This window comes from Hemicordylus capensis, chromosome 2, assembly GCF_027244095.1.
Source record: "Hemicordylus capensis ecotype Gifberg chromosome 2, rHemCap1.1.pri, whole genome shotgun sequence".
NCBI lineage: Eukaryota > Metazoa > Chordata > Lepidosauria > Squamata > Cordylidae > Hemicordylus > Hemicordylus capensis.
The window spans coordinates 122,277,647-122,297,914 of NC_069658.1; the positions used below are offsets into that span (position 1 = coordinate 122,277,647).

Below are 20,268 nucleotides of genomic sequence, written 5' to 3' on the forward strand. Positions count from 1 at the left end.
CCTCAGACTATCCTCAATCCCCAGAATTAACAATCAACAATTATTCTTTGAGTTCCTTTCTCTCCCTCTTTCAACCCCCTGTCAGTTCTTCTGACCTGCTCTGCCCTCTTTCTATCCTCAAACTCTCTTGGCTTTCTCTTCTCACCTTCTCTATCCCTTCACCAGTTCTCTGGATTGACTTCTTCTTTTCCCCTTACCTGAACTCATTTGAGTTCCTTTCTCTTCCTCCTTCAGTCTTCTGCCAGTTCTCCGGATCAGCTGTTCCCTCCTTTACTTATCCTTTTGGGCTTCCCTCACACTCCTGTCCCTGGTCCCTGGGTCAATCCTTTTGACCAATATCTTCCTCCCTCTGTCCATGAACTACCTCAGGCTCTGACCCCTTCTCGCTCCCATCTCTGGTTCTTTTACTGGTCCCTGACTTCTTCTCTCCCCAATTCTCATCAGATCCCTTGAACTGAATTCCGCTGCTCAGCAGACTACCCACCAGCTTCCCTCCTCGACTCTTGTTCAACTTAACCATAGTCACATTATCATATTCATGAGAAGAGGTAAAGCATTTAGCCCAGTCATGTGTCCATCTTGTATGTTTTGAGCAATGTGGGAATACCTTTGTTGAAATTATAGTCAAACCTCTTACTTTGTGCTCAATAAAATATACAGGCAAACATCATTATATGTGGACTCTATATCTGCAGTTTCATGTATTCATGAGTGTCTAATTGACACTCAATTTCATTGTCTGCAGATACAAAAGGGTTAAAACGCACATATCCACGATTCCTAGAAGGCCAGAAGTGACCATGGATGTAATTTCAGGCTGCTATTTTGTCAGGGGGAGCCATTTTGTGGTTCATTTCTTTTTAAAAAAGCATTTCCTCCATAATTTTTCATGGAAGAATTTGGGCTTGGGGGAGGAACATTCCTGGACATTTGGACACTTGTGGAGCATGGTAGGGACTTTTTCATGGCATCTGCAGTCCTCCCCATGGAACGGAATCTCTGTGGATACCAAAGTTTGCCTGTATTTTTATGTGGATTTTTACATTTGTGGTTGTGACTTTCATGGGAAATTGGCTGCTTTATAACTTCGCTCACAAGATCCTGCAAGCGGATAAAAGGTTCCATGTGACAGGGGCTGGAAGCAGATGGCGGGAGCATCGGAGATGAATTCTGCTACTGCAAAAAGGCCTCCAAAGGCACCACCTGAGGTGATTGCCTCAGTTTGCCTCCGTGGGGGAGAGCTGCCTTTTGGTTAGGTGGCAGCAAGCCTGAGTTTTTCATGTGGTGGTACATTTGACTGGGAGCTGTAGTCATCGTTGGCCCTCTGAGTGTACCTCAATGATATATGTGTTTCCACACATTTCTTAAATTCTCAGATGTTTATTTAAAGAAAAATCTAGATGTGTCTCTAAAAAAGTGTATGTATAAATCGGCTTGTGAACCAAAAATGTGTTGCCGCTTCTTCCTTCTGTTGGGGTGGTAGGGTACTACTTTAAAAGATCGCAATTCAGTGAGCAGAATGTGATCTTTCTCCATATTAAGGAGCTATAAAATTTTAACATAGCAGAAATCCCTCCCCCCCCGCACTTTTGTAATTCTGAAACTTTTTCAACGGAACTCTGGTGTTCTCTTACAGTGATTGGTGTTTGGGAAGTAAAGAGGGTTTGTAATATAAGTATAATTGTAGCCTTCACTGAGAAAAGGAAGCCATAATTATCAACAGCAATGTCAGTAATTTATTTGAAGGAAAAGGCTTTCATAGCAATGAGATGTTGTCATGCCATTCTTCACTTATGTTTTAGGCAAATCACTGAGCAACAATATTTAATATTTAATTTTTGTTTTAAATTAGACCCATCTTTGAAAGTCAGTGAAATAGAAGCTTAGATTTAGCTGGCCTTTCATAGTTCTAATATGCCTTTTTTGTTTCCCTCAGGCTTCTTGTGAGTACTTCTTTCCCATAACCAGTGCTTATGGTTTGTTGCATACTACATGGAGAATCGTTATACTTCTGAGAGGAAAGTCTTCTGTGTTTGACTGGTTGTCTTCTATTAAATCCATGCTTCCTATTACAACTCAAGTTCCTGTCCATGTTTTTCTCCTGCTGGCCTATCTTCTTGTTCAAGAAAATGGAGTAGGTCTTTGTGCTGTACTGGCTGCCACTCCAGAAATAGCCAAAGCAGATCCATCCCAGGTAAGAATGGATGTGATTTAATATGTTATGTTTTTTTACTTGATGATTAATGCTGTGCTGTGAGCTGCCCAGATGATGATGATGGTTACCGTTTACTGATTTTAGAAGCCTGCAGCCAAAAATTGACTGTCTCGTTCTAAGTCAATCTGTGATTCCTTTCCATCCTTCCACAGGACCACTTCTTTTTCCAGTTCTTCTGTCCTAGAAACCTCAAGGACCACCCTTGTTTCCATCTTGATTTAACTGGAACTGCTGGCATAATTTATTACATATTTGATTTTAAAAAGATTTCACCTTGGCGGTGAGGGGGGGAGAGGTGAGAATGTGGGTTTCAGATAACTGAGAAAGTGCAAATGAAGAAGGTGATCTTCTCCTCATCTTTCATCTTTGAGCTCCATTGGGTGAGAGTAAGGCATTCCTAGATAGCTGTGGCTTTTTGCAGTTTTCATCAGGTATAACTGAGGCAGGGATAAGAGGGTCAATCACTGTTATAGCTTGTAAGTCTTTTCTTGAAGGCCTGCATAGAAAGAAGACTCAACTTTATCCAAAGCCCCTGCCCTTGCCTGGGTATTATGTGGATTATGCAACATCTGGTAACTTTGTATCTGGATCGAGATTCGTCGAGATCCACAAGTATGGGGTTCTTTGCCTGTGTAGGGACCACGCGGTAGCCATGCTGTAGCTTGTTGAGGCGTCCAAGCCCTGCCTCCATGCCTACAGCGTGCTATTTAAAGGTGGGCTGGGCACCATATTCCTCAGTTCTTTTCTGACCACCTTCGTGTTTGGACCTTGGTCTTCCGCTTATTCGTTGGATAAGTTCTTCAGTGTTTTCTCCTTCGTGAGTTTGTCTGTCTATCTATCTATCTATCTATGTTTTAAAAAGGACTGATATTTAGTTTTTGACCCATTTCTGGCTGACGGACTACGTTTGGTGAATTTTGGACTGGGTTTGGCTGACGGACGATTACTGGCACCTGACTCGGAACGGACCTGACTACGCTTCTCGAATTGTGGAATGGCTGAGGAGAAAAAATCCTTTAAGAGGTGTGATCTATGTAAAGCTAAACTCTCCTCCAAGGACCTTCATGATTTGTGCCTCATTTGCTTGGGTGAGGAACACAATGTGTCTTCATGTAAGATCTGTCTGTCTTTTTCTGAGCAGACTCCTAAAAATCAGGCGCTTTGTCTTCGTGCTGCCATTTATGATGCAGTCTTGAGTCCTTTGACACCTGGTGAGCCACACTTGTCTACTTTGGTGTCTAAGACTCCACCGAAGCCAGCCTCAACGCTGTCTTCGCTGCTGTCTCAGCAAAGGCCTAAGATGTCGAAATCGACACCTCCTTCGGCATCGAATCAACAAAAGCCGAGACCTTCAACAACATTGCTGTCATTGAGTCAACATAGTCATAGTCTTTATTAGTACAGCCAATGGACAGAATTACAAGAATAAAATAATTTAGAATTAATTAATTAATTAATTAATTAATTAAATACATTTCTATACCTCCCCAAACCAAAGTCTCGGGGCGGTTCACAATAATAAAACAATACAAAAACACAAAACATTAAAATCAATTAAAATGCCGAAAAGCAGCCTAAAAACAAAAACAATTTACAGTATTTAAAATTTTAAAAGTTAAAAGGTTAAATGCCTGGTTAAAAAGATGAATCTTCAGAGCTCTTTTAAATACCACTAGGGATGGGGAGAGTCTTATGTCAGCAGGAAGCGCATTCCAAAGTCTCGGAGCAACAACTGAGAAGGTCCGTCCCTGAGTGGTCACCAACCAACTTGAAGGTAGCCAGAGATGGGCCTCCCCTGACGAACGCAGTGGACGATGGGGATCCTGCAGAAGAAGACGTTCTCTTAAATACCGTGGGCCTAAGCTGTTTAGGGCTTTATAGGTTATAACCAGCACTTTATATTTTGCCTGGAAACCTACTGGCAGCCAGTGTAACTCCTGTAATATAGGAGTAATACTGTCTCTTTGAGATGACCCGGAGACCAACCTGGCCACCACGTTTTGTACTAATTGTAGTTTCCGGACTACGTACAAAGGCAGCCCCACATAGAGCGCATTGCAGTAATCAAGTCTGGAGGTTACCAGCCAATGTACTACTGTTCTGAGGTCATCAATCTCAAGAAATGAACGCAGCTGGCGTATCAACCGAAGCTGATAAAAAGCACTTCTGGCCACCGCCTCAACTTGAGAAACCAGGGAGAGACGTGAATCCAGAAGCACTCCCAGTCTGCGTACTTGTTCCTTCTGAGGAAGTGTGACCCCATCTAGAACAGGCAGGTCAATATTGTTTCTTGAGCAACGACCCCGCACAACAAGTACTTCCGTCTTGTCTGGATTCAGTCTCAGTTTGTTATCCCTCATCCAGCCCATTACTGCCTCCAGGCAGGCATTCAGGGAAGATATGCCTTCTCCTGATGAAGTTGACATGGAGAAATAGATTTGGGTGTCATCAGCATACTGATAGCACCCAGCACCAAATCCCCGAATGATCTCTCCCAGCAGTTTCATGTAGATGTTAAAAAGCGTTGGAGACAATATGGAGCCCTGAGGGACCCCATATAAAAGCTTAGGTTTTGAAGAGCAACAGTGTCCAAGCGACACCATCTGGAATCTGTCCGAGAGATAGGAGCAGAACCATTGCAAACAATGCCTCCTACACCCAACTCCCTCAGACGTTCCAGAAGGATACTATGGTCGATAATATCGAAAGCCGCTGAGAGATCCAAAAGGACCAACAGAGTCACACTTCCGCCGTCAAGTCCTATTTGGAGATCATCCATCAGGCCGACCAAGGCAGTCTCCACCCCGTAGCCCGCCCGAAAACCAGTTTGAAATGGGTCTAGATAATCAGTTTCTTCCAAGACCACCAGGAGCTGGGAGGCCACCACCTTCTCAATCACCTTACCCAACCATGGGAGGTTGGAGACAGGCCTGTAGTTATTGAACTCTGAGGGATTCAAGGTAGGCTTCTTAAGAATAGCTCTAATAATTGCCTCCTTAAGACAAGGAGGCATCCTGCCCTCCCTCAGAGAGGCATTAATAATTGCCACCAGGCACTCCACAACAATCTCCCTGCCAGATAGTGTAAGCCATGTTGGGCAAGGATCAAGTAGACAGGTGGTAGGACGCACCGCTCCAAGCAGCTTGTCCACATCCTCAGGAGTCACAAACTGGAACTGATCTGGTTTAACCACACAAGAGGAGTTGCTGGATACCTCTGCATCTGATACTGCACTAACTGTGGAGTCGAAGTCTAAATCGGCCCGAATACGAGAGATTTTGTCCATGAAAAATTAATTAAAAGCATCACAGCAGGCAACAGATGGACCCAAATTTTGATTCAAGGGAGCAGGGGGTCCTACTAGCCCCCTCAGAACCCTAAAAAGCTTCGCTGGACATGAGTTTGTGGAAGCAATACGGGCAGAAAAGAAGCACTTCTTTGCTGCATGTATAGCCAGAGCATAGGTCTTTAAGTGCGCTCTATGTTGCAATCTGTCGGATTCGAGTCGAGACTTCCTCCACCTGCGTTCCAGTCGTCTACCTTGCCGCTTCAGCTCCCGCAGATCTTCCATATACCAAGGAGCCATTTTTGAAGCAGGTTGGAGAGGACGCTTAGGAGCGATCCTGTCTACTGCCCTGGTAAATTGACTATTCCAATTTTCCACTAGGGCATCAATTGGATCGTCGGCCGAGCCAACATTAAATCCAACCAAGGCTTCTTGGAATCCTATTGGATCCAATAACCTTCTTGGACGGGCCATTGTAATAGGCCCCTCACCCCTGCAGAGGTGGGATGTAACTGTAAGTCCAACCTTAACCAGATAGTGGTCCGTCCATGACAATGGGGAAATCATAGGAGTCCCCACGCACGGAACACCACCCTGATCAGAGTAAAAGACCAGATCAAGCGTGTGACCAGCAGTATGTGTCAGCCCGGAGACCACTTGGGATAGGCCCATAGTTGTCATGGCCACTATGAACTCCTGAGCTGCTCCAGACAACCTGGTCCCAAAGTGGACGTTGAAGTCCCCCAGAACCACAAGCCTGGGACACTCCAACATCAAATCCGAGACCAGGTCCACAAGCTCAGTTAGGGACTTTGTTGGGCAGCGGGGTGATCGGTACACCAACAGAAGTCCCAATCTATCTCTGGTCCCCAAGCGCAAGTACACACACTCGATATGATCAGACGTTCCGACAGGGATTCTGTTAAGGGAGATATTATCCTTAAAGACCACAGCCACTCCACCTCCCCGCCCACATTCCCTCACCTGCTCATCAACAGAGTATCCTGAAGGAAGAAGCTGGGCCCAAACTGGGCCTCCAGCCTCCCCCAACCAAGTCACTGTAATACACACCAGGTCAGCCCCTTCATCCATGATCAAATCATGGATTACTTCAGATTTATTTTGGACTGACCTGGCATTAAAGAGGAGCAAGGCAAGGTTCTGCGGGTAGCTGGCACTGCTCCCCAAGGTCAAAGAGCTGACAGGGCAGCCGGAAGGGAAAACAGCTATTAAGTTTCCGATTTCCCTTCCCCTGTAACAGCCTGCTGACCTGCCAACGTAACTTCTCCTATTCCCCATCACCACTGGAATAGTCACCCTGAGACCAGTGGACATGCCCCACTGACTCCCCATCTCCAGAAAGACTCAAAACAATGAAAATAATCCTAGCCAGGACAAACTCACTCCCCCCACCCTGCCCAAAGGTACCGAACCGGGGAGGGGGGTGGCCCTCGCCCTCGTTGCTCACCGAAGTGGCTCCACAAAGGGGTGACCCCCTTTGGTGTCGCCCCTTCGGTGGCGGCCCCGCCAGTGGTGGGCCTGCCGCCACTGGCAGCCTTCTTAAATAGCCCAGGGTGGGCAGGTGGAGCCAAGACAGCTCAGCCTTGTACCCCAAGGGCCCCAGCCCTGCCAACACTCACACAACCGGCAGAGGTGGCAGGCAGAAGTCTCTCAGGCCGTTGGTAGCAGCACAAGCAGCAGCAACAACTTCATTCCAAATAACACCACAAATATAACAAAATTTAGCAATATTGAATAAATTCTCCTCTTTACAATCCTTTAAAATTAAATTTAAATAATCTGTTTCAGTTAATCCTGGAAACAGGATAAGTTGAGGAGAAATATATTTCTTCCTAATGTCACGATAAAATTGGCAATACAAAAGGACATGAGCTGTTGTCTCAACTTCTCCCAATCCACACGGACAAACACGACAATGATAAGGAGTATTTTGGAATCTCCCCTGCAGCACAGCTGTATTCATGGCATTACAACAGGCCAAAGTTAAAGCCCTACAAAATTTAGGTACAGTAAGAAGAGATAAATATCTAGCTGGAGAATAACTTACAGTTTCGACATTCAGGAAAACACCCCTAGGAATTAGACTCCTGTCAATCTGAGATTCCACATCCAGAATCCTTTCTTTAAGTCTGCCCCTAGCTGCCCCTAGTCAACATAGACCTAGAGAGTTGACATCGACGCCCCCCTCGACATCGCAAGTTCCTAAGCTTACATCGTAGACGGTGAGAACTCATCATCCACATGGTGAAGGAACCGACTCATCACCAGGAGTCTTGAAGTCGACAAAGTGTCGAGACCCCCACAACAACACCAAGAAAGAAGTAAAAGACTATTGACCTAACACGGGAACGCACACCGTCATCGTCAGAACTTCAGCATTTTCCTTTGACACAGACTTTGAGGTCAAAAGTCTTTCTCGACACCGTGCCTTCATTACCAATATCGACAGAACAGTAGGACACTGATCACCTGTCGACGCTGATGTGTTCAAAATTGAGGGCACATTCCCTGTCTCCAACACCAACACCGATCTCGTCTTCGGTCCCCTTGACACCAAAAGTTCAACAGGAGGCTCCTTCGATGTCGACCCTGCACACTCCTGTTCTATCGACATCGAGGCAAGTGTCACCTCGATGCCAGCTGCCAATGCCGACGTTTGACGTCGACGAGGACACAGAGGACACTGATGCCAGTGCTGGTCTGGATCCTTCCACTGCACATATTCTCCTCTCGATTCTGGATTCTTCCTCGAGTACCCCTTCTACACCAACCTTTAAAGATTTCCTTCCTACGGGTACTGAAAGTCAATTGAGCGCTGCCCCACTAGCCCTGGGATCTACCTTATCTGTAGAACGCAGAGCCCTACTGCCTAGCATGCTTGTGGGTTTACACATACTCCAGTCTCAGCTGCCGTCCCCTCTGCGACTGTCATGGGTACCAGTTCCCTGGTGGGGGGTGGGGTATGTTTACCAAATAGAGAAATCCTGCAAGCCTTTTATTCCAAGGACATACACACCTATTGTGTCATCTCTAGCAGTGGCTAGAGATAATTAATTGACCTTGCCACCCAAAGTGAGTCTATTTCTTGTGCTTCCAAGGCATCACAAACCTCTCCTTTGTCTACGACGCCACAGGCCACTCAAACTACATCCCTGCTCTTCAGGTCCATAGGCATCCAGACAGGAGTTTTGCCTTCCCCACAAAACGCTACTGTAGAGACTCAAACGTGTGTCCCATCTTCTCCACTTGGATCTGCCTTGGAACACTATGGTTCCTCTGATTTTGAATCTGATCCAGAGGATGCAGAGAGCTTAGTGGATCCCCCCACTGATGTTCCTCCATCCACTTATGTTTCTCCGAATGAAGCAATGAAGGCCTATCACAAACCTGTGCGGACCATGGTGGAAGCACTGGGTTTGGACTTGCATTCAGAATTATCAACAATAAACGACCCAGTATACAATTTCATGGCCAAATCTCAGGCTACTCAGCCTGTGGCCTTGCCCATGGTCCTGCTGATCACTAAAGTGGCAAAATGTGCCTGGGGAGTGCTTCATACATTTACTCCCACGTCCAAGAGACTCGAAAGCCTATATCATATTCAGAAGAAGGACAACACTTACCTTCTAAAACACCCAACTCCTAAATCCCTTGTCATTGAGTGCACCACCTCTTCAAAAACAGGAAGACGCCACACCATTCCATCTAATAAAGAGGGTAGGAAATTGGACTTACTGGGCAGAAAGGTTTACTCCACCTCCTGCCTTTCAATTAAAGTGGCAAACTACTCAGCTTGTATGGCCAAATACAACCATGGCCTGTGGGAATCTCTTCAGGGTGATTTGGACACCTTATCCCCTGTAGATTTCAAGAAGAAGTTCCAGCTGACCCTGGAAAAATCGGCTGACTTAACCAGACAGCAGTTGAGTATTGCCATGCATCCTAGAGAGTCAGAGTCTCGTTCCCTAACCGCTGCTGTGACTTTGTAGAGACACGCATGGCTGAGATCCACAAACCTTCAGAGTGATATGAAGGAGAAAATTGAAGGTCTGGCCTTTGATGGCACTGGCTTTTTCAGTGAATCAACGGATGCCACCATGGAGCAACTAAAAAAAATCTAAGTTCACAGCGAAAACGTTCTCCCCAGCTGCTTCTACCTCCTCATACACTCCGAGGTACCATTCCTATTACGGCAAGCAGAGGCCTTCCTTTAGGCAGCAAGATCGCCACAACTACAGGAAGCAGTATAACCCCTACCATAAACAACCAGAATCACAGAAGCTTCTTTGAAGTTTGGGACCACCCACAGACACTGGACTTTCCCCCAATCCCACCTGCAGGGGTCGTAACATCTTGGCAAGCGAATAACATCACCAACCCAGCATTGCCACACAATTCCATCAAGCTGGCACACCATGTCCCTGCATGGCATCATATAACATTGGACTGCTGGGTCCTGAAGATCATATCCTCAAGATACGCCATAGAATTCAAGACGACCCCTCACTTTATGGGAATGAGGTTCACCCCGCTGTCCTCGGCCTTACAGGAGGAGGTGGAGGAACTGTTGGGGAAGGTTGCAATCACCCCGATGTTGTGGGTGCACAGGCAGGAAGGGTTCTGTTCCTGCTACTTTCAGATCCCAAAGCGGGATGGGGCATCCACCTCATCATGGATCTATGCTATCTAAACAAACGGATCCGTGTCAGGAAACTTTGTATGATGGCGTTGCAAGAGATACTACCGCTTCTCCACCGAGAGAAGTGGCTTGCAACGTTGGATTTGAAAGACGCCTACTTTCATATCAACATAAGATAACATCACAGAAAGTACCTATGTTTCACTGTAGGCCACCAAGTGTACCAGTACAATGTCTTACCCTTCAGACTTTCCACTGCCCCAAGGGTCTTTACCAAATGTATGGCAGTAGTGATTTTCCATCTGAGGACAAAAGGCGTTGCTATTTAACCATACTTGGACTGGCTTCTGATGTCCAGGGACCGAGACGAGTTACGTTCTCAGATCCAGTATGTTCTGACTCTCCTCCAAGACCTGCGAATCCAAGTCAATTACCTGTGCACATGATCACCTATATAGGGGCAGTGCTGAACACGATAACCCAAAGAGCATATTTTCCAGAAGAAAGATACAACTGCATCAGGGATCTGGTACAGGTCTTCCCATACAGCCAGCTCAGCTGATACAGCGACTTCTTGGCCTTATGGCATCCTGCGATACAGTGATACATTACACACATCTGAAAATGCGAAAGCTGCAACTATGGTTTCTGTCAGTTTTCCATCCCAACAGAGACAGTCAGCGGAAACATCTGGAGCTGTCACCACAAATTCTATGATCACTGTCACGGTGGTCAGACAGCCAGAATCTCCTAGAAGGAGTCCCATTCCAGACTCCATCTCCATCAATTTGGCTGGCGTTGGATGCATCACTGCTCGGGTGGGGTGCCCATTGCAAGGGTAATCAAATAGAAGGCATATGGACCCCTCAACAGGCTCAGTTGCATATCAGTTTCCTGGAGTTGCTGGCCATCTTCCAGGCACTACAAGCCTTCTTGCCGCTGATACAAGGCAAAGTCATCCAAATACAATTGGACAATATGGCAGCCCAAGTTTACATCAACTGTCAAGGCAGGACTGTATCTTGAACCTTGTGTGCCCTCAGTGTTCAGTTATGGCACTGGTGTATCCTGCATCAAGTATCACCGATGGCAATCCACATCAAGGGCCTGGAGAATGTTCTAGCGGATGATTTCAGTCGGGTGTTTGTACAACACCAGCAACACAAATGGGAGCTCAACACAAGATACATTGCTCCCCTCTTTGACCACTGGATGGAACCATCCATAGACCTGTTTGCGACTCAATAAACATGAAGTCACCCTTTTTTGCTCCAGGGAGGGAAATGACCGACAGCCACTAGGGGACACTTTCCAGCTGGATTGGTCTCAGGAGACGCCTTACATGTTCCGTCCACAACCACGAATAAACCAAGTAGTGGCTCATCTTCTAGCCACCCCAGCATCTTGCATCCTCGTGACCCCATGGTGGCCCAGACAACCATGGTTTCCATAGCTATTCAGACTGTTGGAGAACTGTTACCATTGCCTATCTAAAGTACTGGATCTTCTGTCCCAGGACAATGGAAACGTCCTTCACCTGGACGTCCTCACACTCCATCTGACCACATGGCGAATAGGGTTCTAAAGCATATCTTGCTTAAGCAGAGGAAGGCCTCTACTAGGCATAATTACATGGGGAAATGGTTCAGATTCAAAACCTATGCCAGGGCCCATGGTTTTCTGCCAAAACGTGCAACTGTCTGGGATGTATCTCTATCTAACTACCCTGAAGACTCAAGGTTTGGCCATTGTGTCCCTGAAAATCCATTTAGCCGCACTCTTATCAAAACACCCTGGATGTGATGGCAAGACTCACACCCAGAGAGTAAAGCTTTTCTTAAAGGACTTACAAATGTCTACCCTCCTATTAGGATCATGGTAGAGCCTTAGAGCATTTTGTTGGTGCTCTCGTCATTAACTCAGGTTCCGTTTGAACCAATGGCTACGGTGCCTATAAAACTTGTGTCCCTAAAGATAGCCTTCTTACTTGCCATTAACACCGCAAGGCGTGTAAGCGAACTAACAGCCTTAAGGATAGATTCTCCCTACACAAAGTTTTATCCTTATCCAGACAAGGTGCTGATGTGTCTGGACCCCAACTTTCTACCAAAAATAGTATCCACCTTCCATCTGAATCAGGATATAGTGCTTCCGACGTTCTTCAGGGACCCCTCCACCCCCCTGGAACATACTGTGCACTCTCTGGATGAGTGCAGGGTGCTCCTATTCTACTTAGCACGAACAAAACATTTTAGATCTTCCATCCGTTTGTTTATAGCCTACAAAGGCACTGCCAGCGGCTCCTGCATATCCAGACAAAGACTATCGAACTGGCTGGTTGAGTTCATCTTGCTCACCTACAAATTACAAAACAAGAATCCACCAGAAGCAATCAAGGCCCACTTCACTTGGGCATATGCTTCATCGGCTGCACACCTCTCGGGGATAACCTTCATGGATATCTGCAAAGCAGTTACATGGTCCTCCGAGTTGCCCTTTATAAAGCACTACACCATAGATGAGCACTCTGCTGCTGAGGTGAGCTCTGGGAGAAGTGTCCTGAAAAGGGTGTTGCAATAATTACTACTGCACCCTCTACCAAGGGGAGCTTGCTAAACGCCCACTTCTTATGGATCTCGATCCAGATAAACAGGTTGCTCACCTGTAACTTATGATCTGAAAGAGATCTGTTGACATCCATAAGACCCTCCCGGAACACCATTCTGCAGTAGTGCTCTGCTATGTGCGTACTTGTGTGCATGCAATTACCCTTTGTCCATTAACATCAATGAACTCACCTGCTTACCTGGATGGTCGTCCTCCATGGCGGTTATCCAAGAACTGAGGAACATGGCACCCAGCCCGCCTTTAAATAGCATGCTGTAGGTGTGGAGGTGGGGCTTGGACGCCTCGACAAGCTATGGCATGGCTACCGTGTGGTCCTTGCACAGGCGCAGAACCTCATACTTATGGATGTTGACGGATCTCTTCCAGATCATAAGTTACAGATGAGCAACCTGTTTTTCTGCCTTTGGTATTGCAGCAGTTTCATGTCACTTCTCTTTTGGAGAATTACTTAGACAGAGAATTGTTGCATATGGCAATTGTGCCAGGAATGTCCACCAGCTCCTTGCTACTTCTAGTCTATTTGCCTCCTCCACCCCATGCTCAAAGACAACATTTCCTAACATTTCACTGTGTTTGGGGTGGAGTAGGCAACCTTCTCCATTGGAACCCTTCTTCATGCTTACTCCAGTCCAACCAGTTGCCCTCAGATGAGGAAAGGTGATGGATAAACACCTCCCTTTTCGTCTCCAGGCTTGCTCTGAGAACAGCTCAGGTGGTCCTTTCTCCTTGGCCTCTCCCTCATGTCTCGTACAAGCAGCTCTCCCAGCTGAACCCATTTCCTATTCCACTCCCTAGCTTCTTAGTCATGAGTAGGCTCCCTAACAGGCTGTTGTTTCTGTTCCTGGCTAGATGAGCCCTGGTGCCTATAGCCTCATGCTTCCCTCCTCCTCCTCCTGAGTCAGGAACTCTCCATGATTTATTGTTTACATGAGTTCAGCTTCTAATCAGTTGCTTTCTCGTGCAGGAAAGCTGTTCAGGCACATGAATGAATTTTGAATCAACCCTCAAGCTGTTTTATTAAAACTATTAGAATGTCACAAGTATCTCCCTGGTGTGCATGTTTTACCTGAGCCTGTGCCTGAGCATGGTGAAAGTTCTTGGCACCTTTCCTTCTTAAGAGCAGAAGGGTTGTGATTGTCTTGAGGGAGTATTCTTCAAGCTGAGACATTTCCCATTATTTTTCTTCAAGTCCTCTTTGCCCGTCCCTCACCCCTGATCTCTGTTAACTCCACCCACCTTGTTGCCTGTCAACTGCCCCCTGAATCTGCAAACAGTCTGCTCCATTGAGTTATTTTAGGACAGTTGTGAGGAGGCGGGGGGTAGCCCCCCTCTTAGGTTTCCACCCCTTCAGATTTTTGTGAAACTGATATATCTGTGACTCTGCCAGTATCTCCCTCTCTCCTGCAGGTGCTCTGGTTATGTGTTCATAAGGATGACATCCCCAGCTCTTTTGGAAATACCTATAAGATTATTTAGAAACTGATGTAAGATATGCTCATGCTGATTAAAATGCATAAAGAGAAGACTGACCAACTGACTTGTGTGGCACATACTTTACAGTTCTGAACATATGATTAGCAAAAAAGATATGAAATGCTTTGTAGTTATATGCTGGTAAACATTAAACTATATTAAGCACTTCATTTCCATCCCTTTAAACATTTATTACTGAAAAATCATTAAAAGATGCTGAACAGTACCCCTGTAACAGCTATTTATGTGCCATTAAGTACAAAGAGTTTCAGTGATATAGTAGAAGCCTGACACTTATTTGGAACTCCTACAGCTGATCACTACATTTAATTTCCTCACATCTTTTTGTTTTTTAATAACATCCATTCAAAATGCAAAAAGGCCAAAGCAACGATAACTAGGGAATCGCACCATACAGTTTGCAGCTCTCTGCGGGAACAGCTGTCTGCAGATGGTTTGTTCAGGATGCTTTTATCGTATTAATTGAAAACAGATAAATGGAAACTACTCAACAAGAAATGGGGAGCTTGGGAATTTTCTTTTCAACCTCAAATGGCTGGGGTTGTCTTTGTTTGAGGTCTTCTGTTTGGAATAAAAAACAAATTTGCTTTCTTGACTAAGTAATGGGGAAATAGAGGGATTGGAAACCATAGATTGCCTGGTGCCAGTGGCGGTCTGGTGTAAATTATTTGCATAGTCATGGATCAGGATTTGGGCTAACCCTGGGTCAACCACACTGACTGCTACAAAAATGCATTTTGGATCTATAAACCCTCAGGTATTTGGGTTGTTGAGAGGTTGCATGGTTGAGTTTATTATTAGCAGAAGGGTCCCAGATTTTGTGGCAGCTTTTCTTTTAGATCTACATAAGTGGGTTACGGTGGAGTTCAGAAAATTAAAAAGGTTTTTAGAATTAAAAAATGTGGCAGGTTGTGACCCAGGATGTTCCATTGCTCCCATGCTAAAATAGGGAAGAAGCTTTCTGGTAGGGTTGTTACTTCTACAGATAGTAAACACTGTGTGTAAAACTGCTGATTTGGAAAATAGCCAATGCTTATAAAACAAGTGCAAATTGTAACTGAAATACTGAAAAGGTGTTCACTTTTGCAGGGAAGAGTTGCAATGTGGTTACTGAAGTATCCAGAGACTGTGCTATAAGCTCACTTAAATTTCAGTTAAATTCCTGAGGTTTAACTTTCACATAAATGGAAGTAGGATTGAGTTGCATGCAAAATATTCCAGTTTCATGTTGAACAATATATTTATTATCAATACATTTTAAATAACAGACATGCAATAGGAGTTGTGAATACCATGGAGCTTAACCTATCAGTTGCCACTTAGATAGTTTTGAGATACTGAAAGCAAGATGGTAGGATCCCAAAGATAGAAGTATTCTGTTACTGTTATATAGTGAAGTGGAACTTTTTCACTGGAATCTGTTTTAGGATCTACAGCAGGATCACGTTGTGCCCACGTGAATGGAAATGTCTCTGTACATCCTGAAATCCAAACCATGCCATTTTCACCCCCTCTAATTGAGTTGTGTTGAGTCTGCAAATGGGATCTATAGACAGTCACCTTTTTGTTTTAGTTAATGGTAAAATTTGAAATGCTTTTCTGCAAGGAATTTGAAGCATCTAACTCCTGGTATCTTCTTACAAGCCAACATAATAAAGCAATTGTGGAGCTAGCAATATTGTGTAGTTCTTGAAGGCTGTCTTTTAAAACTTTGAAATGAGTAGATTCTTCTGTGTTGGGATACATCTCCTGTCAGTCTCATCAGTCCTGTTGCCAAAGTGCTTGAATGTATTGCTCCATGATCACATAAAGACACTGCATTACATTCAGCCAAGCAGGATCCTTTGGGCCTTTCAATCATATATGTTGTTCCTGAGCATCAGGTGTTCAGAAAGTATGCACAGTGGGAAGAAAACCATAAAGTCCTGTACTGAGCTTTGATTTGTAATGAAGTTACTTTTAATGAGTAATTTCATGAGTAATTAATGAGTTAATGAGTTCATTCTGGGGTTGTTTCCCAAAAGAGTACCTTGAACTTTTAGTGTGCCTCTTTTTAAGTTTGCAGGGTGGTACTGGCTGCCATCCACTAATTGCCCACCTCAGTGGTCAGAGGGGTCACTGTGGTGGTGACCAGACCTCCAAGTGGTGCCAGAGCAGGAGGAAGGCAACAGAGGTCCATGGTATGGATGAAGAAGCAGAGCCTTCTCGGAGAGAGCAGTGGACCAAGCAGGGCAGGGAAATGTGGTTGGTGATGTCTGATGACTTTTATTTTATTTATTTATTTATTACATTTATATCCCGCTCTTCCTCCAAGGAGCCCAGAGCGGTGTACTACATACTTGAGTTTCTTCTCACAACAACCCTGTGGAGTAGGTTAGGCTGAGAGAGAAGTGACTGGCCCAGAGTCACCCAGCTAGTATCATGGCTGAATGGGGATTTGAACTTGGGTCTCCCTGGTCCTAGTCCAGCACTCTAACCACTACACCACGCTGGCTCAGTCAGCGGACAGTGGATGATCCAGAGAGCCATCAGTGGCAGGAGGAAGGGGAAGAAAGAATGCCAGGCAGAGGGAATGCATACAGGGGCCTGATGGAGGCGAGATGAGGGTGGAAGGAAGGGCGAGTGATGGGAGAAGCATTCAAATGAATGAAGCAATGGGGTGGAAAGACAGGACTCTGGATGAATGTTCAGTCTAGGCTTACCTATTTAATCATGGTGAGGCCGGTGATGAGGCAGACCTGTTATAGGGATAGCCTAGGACCCCCTGGTGAGGAGCTAGCTTAAGGAAGAGAGATGATCTGGCAGATTTGGGTGAGACTAACCCCCTCCCCTGCACCTGAGGCTCAGCCTAAAGGGGAAAGGCAGTATCCCAAATATCAACCTTATCTCCACAGTATCATTTATGCCCAAACAGCAATTTTGTTGCTGATATGCTGCCATGTTCTAAATCAGGGGTTCCCAACCTTGGGTTGCCAGATGAATTTGGACCACAAGTCCCATCATCCTCACAAAATATGAAGACTCTGGGGTCTCCAGGCATTATAAACTTTGGCATTGATCTAGCACAAAGCCTTGTTTCTTGCCTTGTGAACTAGGGTTGCAACTATCTTGCAACCAGGGCATTGGACTCATACCTATAAATCTCCAAATGCTGTGGGAGATGAGGGGTTCCCAACCATTCCTTCACCTGCTGTGTCACACACCTAGCATATTCATACTTCAGCAGGCAAGGGAGGAGACAGGCAAGAAGACCAAGGGGTGGGGGGATAGGCAGGAGCAGTCATCTCCTGCAGAATCTAGGGATGTAAAGACACATGTGCAGTGTCCTGGTTACAAGATGGTGACTCTAGTGTGACCTCCAGTGAAGCCAATGCAAGAAAATGATCATCATATGGCTAAGTAGAACAAGTCATTACTTTCCATTTTAAATGAACAAAATGTTGAAATTTAAGGAAAACACATTGGTACAAATTAGTTTAAATTTGCTCACACTAGATCCCCATTTTTCATTGTTAGAAAGTATTCTGTTTTGTGGTATTCTTTACCACCTCTATTGTGTGTTTACAACAGTCCTTTTGAGATAGGTCACCATTATTTTCATTTGACAGATGTACTAAGGCTAAGTGTGATTTAGACAAGGTCTTAGAGGGAATCTGTATTGGACGTCTTCACTGGAATCTGTGGTTCCCACATCCTAGTCCAATGCCTTATCTGTTACTGCCTTCCATAGGAGGAGATGATATACACTGTGGTTGTTATTAACATTTTATTGCTGTAAATTTCAAAAACAAGCAATGCATATATTAATCTTGGCTTCATGTAACATGTTCTCTGTTCCAAACTCAGAATACCCACCCATTTATTCCAGTGTCACATTTCTATTTTGATAATTCTGGGAGGAGGAGAAAAGAAGAAAAGAGTGTGCGGGGTGGGGGCAGGGAGAGAAAATAAACCACACACATAACTTGATAAGTAAATGAAATAAATAAATAACACACTAGGCAACAATTATCTATACAATGCGTGACAGATGTGAAACATTAATAAGGTACACTCAGTTATGTGAACAAGTCCAGAGAAGCTTTCCAGATACTTTCAAATGTGTCTATTCTTTCATGTTTCTGGAAGTGTATCTTTTCATTAGTTGCTAAAATCTCCAAGTCTATATGCCAGTCCTTAATACTGTGAGTAATCTTCAGGTTCCATTATCATAAGACCAGTCATTTGGTTACTAAGAGAGATCTAGAAATCAAAGCCTTTTGGTCATAATTTAGGTCAGTCTTCTGACTTGCTTGTTTATCCGATATTACATATAAACAAGAAAGCTTAAACTCAGTGTTTAAAACAAAACATATATGACTTAAAATTTGAATCCAGAATGTCACTATTACCTGACATTTCCAGAACAGGCAGCATTTCATTCATTCATTCATTCATTCATTTGATTTCTATACTGCCCTTCCAAAAATGGCTCAAGGTGGTTTACACAGAGAACATATTTACACATATTTGCCCCTATGGAGCTACATCTCCAACAAAAAAGAATCATTCAGATAATTTTGCAAGTACCTAAACGTGTTCTAGAGACTACATTCCTCATTAAGCTATCCTAACAGATCTGTTTTAGATATACATGAAAACCTTGTTATACAAAGATTCTGTATCCATGATTCTGCATATTCATGGATGTCTAAATGACACCCGGTTTCATTATCTGCAGATATGAAAGGGTTAAATTTCATCTCCACACTTCAGTATCTGATGTGGAGGTATCCAGCGACTCCTCTTACGTGGTTAGGTTGGATCAGTTCCAGCTTGTGACTCTTGAGGCTGTGGACAGGCTAATTGGAACGGTGCGGCCCACCACCTGTCCTCTTGACCCTTGCCCAACATGGCTTATGCTGTCTGGCAGGGGGGTTGTTGTAGAAGGCTTGGTAGAGATCATAAATGTGTCTCTGAGGGAAGGTAGGATGCCTCCTAGTCTTAAGGAGACAATTATTAGACCGCTTCTAAAAAAGCCTTCCTTGGATCCCTCAGAGCTGAGTAACTACAGGCCTGTCTCCAACCTTCTGTGACTGGGCAAGGTAATTGAGTGGGTGATAGCCTCCCACCTCCAGAAAGTCTTGCAGGAAACTGATTATCTAGACCCATTTTAAATTGGCTTCTGGGCTGGCTATGGGGTGGAGACTGCCTTGGTCGGCCTGATGGATGATCTCTAACTGGGAATTGACAGAGGAAGTGTGACTCTGTTAGTCCTTTTGGACCTCTCGGCGGCTTTCAATACTATCGACCATAGTATCCTTCTGGAGCTTCTTGGGGGGCGGGTTCGGGGTGGGAGGTACTGCTTTGCAGTGGTTCCGCTCCTACCCCTCGGGCAGGTTCCAGATGGTGTCCCTTGGAGACTATTCTTCAAAATCTGAATGTTTGTATGGTGTCCCTCAGGGTTGCGTATTGTCTCCGATGTTGATTAACATCTACATAAAACCTCTGGGAGAGATCATCAGGAGATTTGGTGCAGGGTGCTATCAGTATGCTGATGACACTCAAATCTATTTCTCCATGTCAACATCATCGGGAGAGGGCATAATCTTTTTAAATGCCTGCCTGGAGGCGGCAATGGGCAGTTGGTCCAGAATGCGGCAGCCAGGCTGGTCTCTGGGTCACCTAGGAGAGACCATATTACTCCCGTTTTGAAGGAGTTACACTGGCTTCCAGTATGTTTCTGAGCAAAGTACAAAGTGTTGGTCATAATCTATAATGCCCTAAACCGCTTGGGCCCTGGGTATTTAAGAGAATGTTGTCTTTGTCATGAACCCCACCGCCCATTGAGACCATCAGGAGAGGTCCGTCTGCATTTGCCACTGGCTCGTCTGGTGGCTACTCAGGGACGGGCCTTCTTCGTTGCTGCCCCGAGGCTTTGGAATGCGCTCCCTAGTGAAATAAGAGCTTCCCCATCTCCGACAACTTTTTAAAAGTTTTAAAGAC

At 45.1% G+C, this 20,268-nt stretch overlaps 1 protein-coding gene across 4 annotated transcripts in view; it reads left to right on the forward strand.

Moving 5' to 3' along the window:
• Positions 1 to 20,268, forward strand: part of FOCAD (focadhesin) — a 234,809-nt gene that overhangs the window by 51,423 nt on the left and 163,118 nt on the right. For all 4 annotated transcript variants that reach the window (XM_053288048.1, XM_053288050.1, XM_053288049.1 and 1 more), the window contains one exon: positions 1,937 to 2,194. In XM_053288048.1, the coding sequence (XP_053144023.1) occupies positions 1,937 to 2,194 (258 nt within the window). The remainder of the gene's footprint in view (positions 1 to 1,936; positions 2,195 to 20,268) is intronic.